The sequence below is a fragment of the Neltuma alba genome, unplaced genomic scaffold (assembly GCF_004799145.2).
Source record: "Neltuma alba isolate B1F8T4 unplaced genomic scaffold, ASM479914v2 tig00004943_pilon, whole genome shotgun sequence".
NCBI lineage: Eukaryota > Viridiplantae > Streptophyta > Magnoliopsida > Fabales > Fabaceae > Neltuma > Neltuma alba.
In genome coordinates, this window is record NW_021633922.1 from 1,763 (window position 1) to 12,783 (window position 11,021).

At 37.6% G+C, this 11,021-nt stretch overlaps 1 protein-coding gene across 1 annotated transcript; it reads left to right on the forward strand.

Annotated features, from left to right (window-relative positions):
- The first annotated feature begins 5,835 nt into the window (after nucleotides 1-5,835).
- On the forward strand, nucleotides 5,836-9,246 carry LOC114746344 (U-box domain-containing protein 51-like). Its single transcript, XM_028934571.1, has 8 exons — nucleotides 5,836-6,076; nucleotides 6,191-6,285; nucleotides 6,438-6,562; nucleotides 6,665-6,850; nucleotides 6,963-7,221; nucleotides 7,374-7,475; nucleotides 7,724-8,152; nucleotides 8,485-9,246. The coding sequence occupies exons 1-8, from the start codon at nucleotides 5,911-5,913 to the stop codon at nucleotides 9,244-9,246; spliced, it is 2,124 nt and encodes a 707-aa protein (XP_028790404.1). The 5' UTR covers nucleotides 5,836-5,910.
- Nucleotides 9,247-11,021: the final 1,775 nt, after the last annotated feature.

An 11,021-nucleotide genomic window follows, 5' to 3' on the forward strand; every position in this document is an offset into this window, starting at 1 on the left:
TTTCTTTCTTGTCCCTTGGTTCTGGACTGAATCATCATCATCGCCATCTGCAGGTTTGTCATTTTTTCTGCGTCGTTTTCTGGTGACGCTGCTGCCGGTCTCATTCATCTGATCAAAGGAGCTCTGGAGCAGGCTGAAAATGTGGGAGAGGGAGTCCGGGTCTGCAAAAGTTGGGAGTTTCATACAGATAAAGATAGAAGCCGATACGCAGAGACGAACGAGCGTGGCGGAGATAACTCGGCAAGGAGAAGGTCGTCTTCCTGGTTAGCTTGGAGCCTATGACTTTTTTATTTCGTCGAACACTAGTGTGAACGCGGATATTGAAAACGGAGGAAGACAGGATGCTGGGGCTTTACTCCACTTTTATATTGGACAGGGAAATAAATTTAATAATTTAATATTTGGCCCCCAATAGTTTGCCAAGAAAAGAACAAGCTTAACAGTGGATTAGTTTTTTGGGACACGGATTACTTGATTAATTAAATCAATTGCGAACAAATAAGTATGAAATAAGAGCGGATCCATCATGTACCCTAAATAATAATAATAAAATAAAGCGCAAGAGCCGCTCTATTGTTAATTCACTGCTTGGTTTGCTTTGACGTGTGAATCTGCTATGCCTCCACTGGATTATTGTATTATTCTTTTGTCTTTTTTAAAGTAGTCGGCGCTTTTTATGATTGAGAAGACTTACTCATAAACCTTCCACGTTGTTTCTGCAAATTATTTAAAGAATTTCAATTATAAAAATATTTTTTTAAAATTAGATACATTTTTAAGATGTATAATATAATTAAAAATTACATGAGCCCCTATGAAGTCTAAAAGATAAACTCTACTATTTATTATTTATGAATAATGTAATTTTTTTTCCAACAGAGTTTAGCATATGCATGTAGATATATTTGGTAATTAGTTGGTCAAAAAATGAATATAAAAAAAAACAATACATTTAAAATAAATAAATAAAGTTCGTGAGTCGTACTACGATGCGAAGTACACAACTTATAAGGCGGGGTGGGATTTTTTTTTTTTTTTTTGGGGGGGGGGGTGTGGCGGACAGGCGGAAAAGGCAGAAGTCAAAATGTGATTAGGAAAAGAGAGAGCAGGGTTTGAAGTGTGAACGCAGTTTTGGAGATTTTTATACCCTTTTCTTGTCTTTCAAAGTGCCCGTGGTGACCGTATTAGGTGAAGGACGGTGACCCTCAATTTTCCCTCCCTTCTTTTCTTTTTTCTTTTTATGGGTAACATTTTTCCTTTTCTTCTTCTCTCCCGTAAAACGAGACTTCTAACCACCATAAGCAGACCGACGGCACAGTCAAAAGCCGGGTTTTTACGAGCTTGTTACATGAACTTGTTACAGATGCCTTGTCTCTTAAGTAATTTTAAGTTCCATTTCCATTGCTATCGGATTTGACGTTTAAGATTCTTCTTCGGCGAATTTGATCGAGGCGGGGATCACCAGGGGGCTTCACGAAGGTGGGGCTCCGATTTAACTTTCGCCCTGATGGGGCCCATTTAAGGGTGTTTATGCTAAGTACTCCCTCTATCGGTTTATAATATAAGAAATTAATTTTTTCACATACTAAAAAAAATAAAATTCTAGTCATTAAATTTGTGCCGAAAAAATAGAGATTTTCTATTTTACTTCTAAAAAGTAATGAAGTTATCTTTGATATTATATTTTGATTGTTTCTCATCTTCCTATTATACTACTTCCGACACTTAATATAAAACCTTATTTGTCTTTTATTTTAATCCTAAATATAAGACTCAAATCCACTTTGTCTCTAATATTTATGTATTTTTTTAAAATAGTTTTTCTAATAATAGTGGTTTTATCCAGCACACTTGATTAAGAAAGATATTTTAGGAAAGACAACATCTATTTATTACAAATAACTAATTTAACTTCTTTTTTTAACTTCCTAAATTAGTCAATTAGCTCTTATAATTAGGATCGGAGGTAATATTTGATAAGATAAAAATGAAAAAATAATCTTAACAACATTTTATATTTTAGAACATAACTTTCTTTCTAACTGACATTTTATGCTGTAGACCAGAAAGAATATTTATAAGTAAATTTATGTAATTCAAGATACTTTTATTCAAAAAAATCACGATAAAAAATTATTTTGAAAAGATTCAATTTCGCACAAGCACGAATTCATCGATTTAAGGCTACTGCGCTGTGATTAGTTTTTGATAGAAATTATCATGATATCGTAAGAAGCGAATATAAGCGACAAAAACTTTATACCAAGTGAGTAGTAATTGCAAGTTAGAAAAATATGTACCCATTGTTGTAAGATTTTTTTAATGCTTAAAAACCCCCCCCTATTTTTCCATTTTTTATCGGGGGACCGACAATCTCCCTGGGCCCACAGAAGATGGCGTGGAAAACTTGTATGGCATACATCACGAGACTCCCCTGACAATGATGACGCCGGCCACTTACGTTTTTTCTTGAGGGGAAAAAAACTCCCAATATAAAAATGTCCCTCTAATCTGTTTGTTTAACGATGCCATAATTAATTCATTTTTGGCGATTAATTTGAATGCCATAAACATTAGAATAAGCTAACATGAATATGGAAAACAAGCCATGGGAGATGGTAGGACGTTGACCCGTGGGTTTAATTTGACGCTGACAGAAAATTATTATCTCAAATCTAATACGAGGCAAAGGGGGAAAACACCAGACTTGTGCCTTCGTCATTCTTATGAAACTCTTGCGCACGAAATAATAAGTACCACCACATGGACGGATTAATGACGTGGCTTAATTTGTGATGTTGGATTAAGCGGAGAGGAGAGGTGGGAAGGTTCAACGTTTTGCTAAAAATGGGCTGCCCCTATGTGCGTTGTTGTTATTAGGCGCTTGCTGCTTTTCGGATGATGGAAAAGCATAGCGTGTTCAGGTGGGCCCCACTTCGATCCACCAAATTCAACAATACGCACCAGAAACCGCTACTATTGACTATTTGTCCGTCTACGCTCATTTTAGTCATCCCTCCCTCAGGTTTCAACCCAATGCTTTCCTTCCCTTTCCAAACAACCAATTTTCTTTGGGTCCCAATGGGAAAAAGGCAAAAAGAGAGACGGCAGGGGGATTGCCGCCACCATGACTGAATCTGTCAGCGAATTATGAATTCTGAGTCCAATGAACAGATGAGCGGCTGATATTCATGCCCACAGGTTTGGATTCTGAAACACGGACACGGTTCAGGTCCTTATCCTCAGACTTGTAAAAAATTGACAATAAAATAAAATAAAAAAACAAAACAAAACAAAGCTTGGAACTGGAATTCCCCGACGTTGGTCTGGTTCCATGATGACTCGTCACCGGCCAAACGGAGATAACACGTTTTATACCTCCCGATGGCTGTAGTTTTGGGGGCGGACCACTGACCCACCCACGCATAGAAAGATCAGGCGCACTATGAGAGAATTACCAGCAGGGACAATGACTCGAGGGATATTCACAGAATCACTAGCAGCTCCTGGGGAACTCCGTGAACGAGGGTAAAACGGAGAAGGGATAAATTTGATGCTTGGTGTGAAATGGAGCTCGGATGGGATCTTTGATTGCCCTCGCCTTCTGTCCTTCCCCTCCCCCTTTTGTCCCCGCAACGACTCGGGCTTCGTGAGGACAAATTCTTATAGTTCTCTGATCATTAATATAAGACTTATTTAATTAATTTGATTGAATTAAAAAAAATAAGTAAATTAGTTAATTATAAAAAATGTGATATATTTTTTCTAAAATATCATAATTATTTTTCTTAATATCTCATTTCTTCTTCTACTTGATTATGGTTGAAGGAGATCTATAAAGATAATTCAGAAAAAATTAATAAATATAATAAATAAATCTTATATTTAGGACCAAAATTAACTTAATAAGTAAGTCCTATATTAAGAACCAAACGAGTAAAATTTTCTTTTCATCAAATAAATTGCTACCTCTCAATTGAGATGTTTATTTTGATATGTATAATTTTAATCCAATTCACTTACTAAACTAAATTTATAATTTTTCTAAATTATTCTTGTGAATCATATATATTAAAGGGGATTTCATTCATAGAAATAATGACTCAAGCTGTGATTTATAAAAACCATCACATTTATAATAAAAATTAATTTTTAATATATACAAATTAGTTGGGTGACTTTTATATTTAAAAACAATTAGAGTATTTATTTATGGGAGACAAATTATTACCAATATGAAAATTAGTTCACACCCTGGTTAGCAGCCACACCCCTATTGAGGCTTCCACAGGGGTTTGATATAATGTTGAAAACTCTCTGCATATGTATATAGTCTTTTTCTCCTAGTAATATTTAGCACTGCCACAGAAAACCACTTGAGTAGTGGATAAGCTAGCATATGGAGTGCGCATCCAAACACGCAAGTGGCAGCCTTCAGTTTGTTTGGAAGACACGCAATATCATCATTGGGAATTTTGGGCCGCGTGTACCTCCTCGTCTCAGGTAATCTCGTAATTCATTCGCTCATTCTTTTCTTCTTCCTTCAGAGTTCTAAATCCATTTCCACCGTGTTTTTTTTTTAACACAAAATTTTAGGAGCTTATTAGAATTAGGATATGTCTTTAGATTCAAATAATGTCTAAATAGGTACTTACAAGTGGCCACCAACAAAACCCTCAAATCGACAAGAAAATTCAAACTTAGAACCTTATAAATTATAAATTGACTTCTTACTGATTGGATTAATTTTTGTTCCTTATATGAGCAAAGTTTGATCAGCAACGTTATTGGATATATGATGAGCTGGACGCGTTCGTGACTTCATGAACAGAGGCCCATGACTTTATGAACCCGTTTTTGGACATGCTGGTGACTGGACAGAGGCCCACGCTGAATTCTTATTCAGAGGGTTATAGCCTTACTTGAACTGGTGAAACGATGAACTTCTTTCATATCCAGATAACATTCCCTTTTTCTTCAAGGAGATGGCGTTTCCATCTTTTGTTGTGAACCAGCATATGATGGATCATGATTTCGTACTTTAACAGAATTTGCTCGAGTTTGCGCTTGGATGAGATGGTTAACATAACCTCCACGGAGCCCAAAAATAAGCCAACACGCACAAAAAACAAAAGCACATGAGATTCTTCTTTCCTTAAGTTTATAAAACCCACATTATACTATAATTTACACTACAAAATGAGTGTTACATTTACGACGGGAGGAGTACTTATTATTAGATAAATCAAAAACTTTAAAAACAGATCATCATCAGAGACATCACGAATGCTCTTGATCTTTTGCTTCAGAAAAGCCAATTCGTCTTGCTTCTTCAGCTTTTCTCGGATGAAAGCGAGTATATTACATTATTTATTATTAAAAAAAAAGAAAAAGTGACGGTTATTTTTTTTAACTATTATTAAAATTTAAATAAAACATTCTGGTTTAAAATTTCAAAAAAAAAAAAAAAACGTGCGTTCCCATATATACCGATAAATTTTTAATAGAATTAAAGAGGATTATTATTTAACTAAAACATGAAGAAATCTAATTTCATGACTCGCGTGGCATGCATGGCAGAAGGAGGCGGAGTGATTTCTATTTTTAATTTGATTAGCTCAGGGATAATTATTGAAGGAGTTCATGAAGCATAAGAAACTAGCTATGATCCATTCGTGGATGAGCAATTTCCGTCTTTGGGGTCAAGGCTTGGTCAGTATTGCCTAAATCAGAGGAAAATTTGAGGATGGCATTCAAAGGTTCGTTGCGTCTGTCTCTGTCGTGAGTCTGCATGGGTTCCGCTTGCATCCTCAGATCAGGAGGTAGGAACAAAATTGCTCTAGTTCGTCTTCCTTCCTTTGTATTAACGGTGGAAGCGGTGGTGGCAGCTGTGGCGAGCAAAGCCTAATCATGCCTGTCCACCAGCCGTTCGATGGCAGAGCTCTGCCTCTAAACACCACCGTGGTGGCCGTCGACAAAGGCAAGACCAGTGTATATGCCTTCCGGTGGGCCCTTAATCATCTTGATAGTCCCATCATCGTCGCTCTCCATGTTAGGCCAAAACACATTCCACCGCGTAGGTACCCTCTTAAATTTCTTCATCACAATGTTTGTGCAGGAATCATCCATTATTGCTTTGCTGTCTAATTAATTACCGTGAACCTCTTGGTGATCGTGTTGTGATTTGAAGATTACGTAGACCAGGGCCTCAAGGTTTTTCCCCCTGATGAAAGCGATGTAGCCAATGTTTTTTCTGCATTACGAGAAATACGTTCCCATAAGGCGGTATGGAATCAGAAATTTCATTTGTAACTGCAGTATAATTGAATGTGGTAAAAAAAAAAAAAAAAAGAGTGGTTCCCATTTCTGAATGATATTATGTTGATCTTCCTAGTGTTCAAGCTTACTTCATTCGAATTGATTTGATATATATTCAGGTGACGATAAAAGAAGCCGTAGTTGATGATAGTGATGTTGTCAAAGGAATTTCAGACTTTGCAAACAAGCATCACATCAACAGTATCGTTATCGGCGCAACGGCTAGCTGGAACTCTCTGGCAAGGTCTTTTTCGTCGCGCATTAGGTTATTTATATTTTGTATATAGAATTGCATAAATGTACATCTATAATGTACTAAACAATGATTATATTGCAATTATCAAAGGAAATTTATAGGTTTTGATTTGCCAACGGCCATAATCAAATCAGCTCCAGATTATACTTCTGTGTACATAATTTCAAAAGGAAAGATAATCTCAGCTCGATCAGCCCTACGTCCTATGTCGAGCGTGTTTGTCTCATCAAAGCATCCGCCGGCTCTTCAACTAAATGATGTAGAAAACGGAGTAAGGTACCTAGGCATGAAATTCATTTGCAACTTTGAATCCTTGACACACCTCTTGTGCAAAAACATCAATATAAAGACTACCTGTTCATTGTATTTGGTGTTTGACCGCAAACAGGGAACAGGCAGCTAAAAGAGGAGGGATGGCAGAGGGATCAGTAAGAGCGTCTTCCGAGAGGAACAATAATGGAGTAAGGCAAAAGAATTCTGGCAGTTCGTCGATGGATAAAATCAACTTGCCCAATCGTGGGCCGAAGCCATCAGCTGGCATTGATTCCTTTTCAGACGAAAGTGTTTCCTCAGATCAGACTAATCAAGATATGGGGTTTAGCTTTTCATCCGATGGCTCCAGGGTGTCGTCATCTTCCCAGCCCTCAGTAAGCGCAAAAATGAGCAGTATAACTTTCTATGCTTTTGAATGTACCACATATATATATATATATATATTATTGCAAAAAGCATGAATGTTATATAAACAAACGAAAAGATGAAACTTACTCATAACTATAGTATCATTACTTTATTACAGAAAGAACTAGAAGCTGAGATGAAGAGATTGAGGCTTGAACTGAAGCAAACCATGGACATGTACAGCTCAGCTTGCAAAGAGGCGATCTCAGCAAAAAATGAGGTGATTTTTATAATAAAATGATAGACATACTGCAAAATAGGACCACCAAAATAAGGCATGATGTTTCTGTTTTGCTGCCAAATGACAATATAGTACCAAATAGTCAAATAAAGGTGGTAAGAATTCGTCGTTTGATAGAGCCAGTGAGGACAATAGTACAGTTGAACTAGAAAGAAAAGGTTATTATGGTTTTGACGGTGCAATTGGTGTCAAATAAAATGATTTAAGAATGGGCAAATATGTGGCAGGCTAACGAGATTAATCAATGGAAACTGGAGGAGGCACGCAAACTTGAAGAAGCCCTCTTGTCAGGAGAGGCAGCTCTTGCACTAGCAGAAAAGGAGAAGGCTAGAGCTCAAGCTGCCATAGAAGAAGCTGAGGAAGCCAAGAAAATGGCTGAGAAGGAAGCAGAGAGGAGGAGACATGCAGAGCTGAAGGCCAGGAAAGAGGCAGAAGAGAAGGACCGAGCATTAACTGCTTTGGCTAAAAATGACGTTCGATATAGAAAATATACTATAGAGGAGATCGAACAGGCTACTGGAAAGTTCTCCCCGTCCTTGAAAATAGGTGAAGGTGGATATGGGCCTGTGTTTAAAGGTGAACTTGATCACACCCCAGTTGCGATCAAAATCTTAAGACCTGATGCTTCCCAAGGCAGGAAGCAGTTTCACCAAGAGGTATGGTTTGCAATTCTTCTGATAAATTGATGCGTATCTCATATATTGATTATCTTGCAAAAATTCTTCGTGAAAAAAAAATGACTACCAAGCGCTTTGAATCTATCGAGTGTGAATGGCACATTCAAACCCTGCACCTTAGTTCGAGCTTGCATGGATTTGTTATCAAAACTTTGGTTAACCTTCAGGAGATAAAAAATGGTAGTAAATGTGGACATTATATTGTATTGCTTTTCATTACCAATTTATTATGGTCGTGAAACTAGTAAAACATCACACTACAACACGACTTGCATCTTTGACAGTCTGCTTTCTCTCGCAAACATCCACAGGTTGAGGTATTATGCTGCATTAGACATCCTAATATGGTCCTCCTCCTTGGTGCCTGTCCTGATTATGGATGTCTGGTGTATGAATACTTGGATAATGGTAGCTTAGAGGATAGATTACTTCAGAAGAATAATAGCCCACCTCTTTCGTGGAGGTTAAGGTTCACAATAGCTGCTGAAATTGCAACTGCACTTCTTTTCCTTCACCAAAGCAAGCCAGAGCCTCTTGTGCATCGGGACCTAAAACCAGCCAATATCCTCCTTGACCGGAATTATGTGAGTAAAATCAGTGACGTGGGCCTGGCACGATTGGTTCCGGCTTCTGTAGCTGATTCTGTCACACAATATTACATGACTTCGGCTGCCGGAACCTTTTGCTACATTGATCCTGAGTATCAACAAACAGGAAAGTTAACAACTAAATCCGATATATATTCACTGGGGATAATGCTGCTGCAAATTATCACAGCTAAGCCTCCCATGGGTCTTGCTCACCATGTCAAAAGGGCAATGGAAAAGGGAAAGTTTTCAGAAATGCTTGATCCTACAGTGACTGATTGGCCAATTGAGGAGGCTCAAGCATTTGCCAAAGTGGCAGTGAGTTGCGCAGAGCTTAGCAAGAAGGACAGGCCTGAACTTGCAACAGTTGTTGTTCCCGAGCTTAACCGATTAAGGAATTTTGCTCTCTCGTCTCGCCCTAATCCTATTGTCACCGACAATCAGAGTCAGGCGGAATGCTCGCCTACACCTACACGAAATTCATGACCAATTACATTAAATAAGAGTCGAGTTTGTGTACTAATTAACCTTGCTAGATTTGCTAGGATCAATACTCTATTTAAGTGTCAAGACCTAATCCTGCATTCTTTCCAAATTTGGTGTTGCATGCAGAGGTTTTGAGAATATAATTATTATTAACTCTGTAAATGAACTCTTTTTCCTTTTTGCCTAGTACCAATTTAAATTGATTTATTTTTCACTAACTAGCAGCCAATCCCCATGAAATGGCGCTTGGAAATGCACACAACATTTAAAGACTATGGAAGATAACACGGAGAATGGGGGTTTCAAGTGTTCATTCTTGAAATAATAATATGGGGGTAGAAAATTGAATCTTGGGTCTCTTAGTGGTAGAACGTTTGGTGCCAGTTATTTTTGTGCAATAATACGCATTGTTAACCAAACCTTGTGAATGGAAGGTCAACAATATTTGTATATTTAATTTTACCAGTGAGTGGTCTGATGAGAAAACTGATGTCTGGGGCAAAAGATAAGGAAGAATAATTGTCATTTGCAGACTGCATTTAGCTGACAGCAAGCAGAATTAAGATGAATAATCTAAAGGATATGTTAACGTTTGTGCATGAACGAGAGTAAAGTAGCCGAGGAACAACGTGTCATCGCATGAAAAGCTCTTTTTTCTTTCGATGTTAAAAGTATAGAGAAGAAATTTTCCTAGGATGCAGGGGAACAGGCTTTGCTTGCTTCGCTTGTTGATTAGGTGATGTAACATAAGACAGCCTAGTTTTGCGTTAAGGTCTAAAATAACGCAGGGCCACGATATTAATTGACATTGAGGTACTGTGCTTGAGGGGGACGTTTCAGTGTTGGTTCTCTTGATTTTTTGGGGGGGGGGGGGGGGTAACTCAAGACACAGTCATAATATTAGGTCTATTCTCGCGAATACAGTGATCTCCAGCTACACGAATTTGCTAGAACTTGCAAGTGAAAAGGGTTCTCAGAATCCCAGCTAGCAAAGTAAAGCATAACAGAACAGCATAAAGTGTGATACCTTGTGAGGCGAATTCATCCACATAAAGATAGATTATGTTGGGAGAAAGGCATAAGAAAAAGAGAGGGAGATACTGCTAAAGAAACTTTGCTTCGGATTCCCTTACCATGAAAATGAAAGATTGAAAATTTGCAATTTCAAACTCCAAGAAGATAACGTAATAATGACTGGCGTTTTTCTTCCTTAATTCTCGTACCTATGGGTCCTTTAATTCTCCCATTATACTGCTCATGGTGCCTGAAAAAACGTACTAAAATAACTCAAGTGTAACAATAAGGACAAATATAAAGTCAAAATCAGCTGAATTTCTTATAATTAACTTGTCTACTTGGTGGGAAGTGCCGAGCAAAAAGTATGCAGAATTATACCCTTTTTCTTCATATGATTTCCTGACTATTATTAGTCCTTTAGATTCAAAGGGAAATATCCATATTTATGGAAATACTCCAGTATGATTTCAAGCATTAAGCTTTCACCAATAATAGTTACTGATATCCAAATTTTGGCCTTATGGTAAATATAAATAATGCCATCGAGAAGCCAAGGGTATAAATTATAAGGGGCCAAAAGTGAACAGGAGAGTATACTTTTCAGCAACATTAAGAAAGCATCTAAATTCTAAAATCAAATTTGTTAAAAAGGGAGGCTAAACACCATAAGGTCACCCATCCAAATTACAAAGTGACACAGTACGGATTTCACAAACAAGGTTTCTGCATTTCTCGGAGCTCATCCCACTTCAATCCAA

What these genes read in the sequence shown, in the direction of transcription:
- LOC114746344 (XM_028934571.1), top strand. Translation starts at nt 5,911, where the DNA reads ATGCCTGTCCACCAGCCGTTCGATGGCAGAGCTCTGCCTCTAAACACC. An exon ending in AGCTGGAACTCTCTGGCAAG is followed by an intron (nt 6,563 to 6,664) that starts GTCTTTTTCGTC and finishes CAATTATCAAAG; the next exon opens with GAAATTTATAGGTTTTGATT. An exon ending in GGAAGCAGTTTCACCAAGAG is followed by an intron (nt 8,153 to 8,484) that starts GTATGGTTTGCA and finishes AAACATCCACAG; the next exon opens with GTTGAGGTATTATGCTGCAT.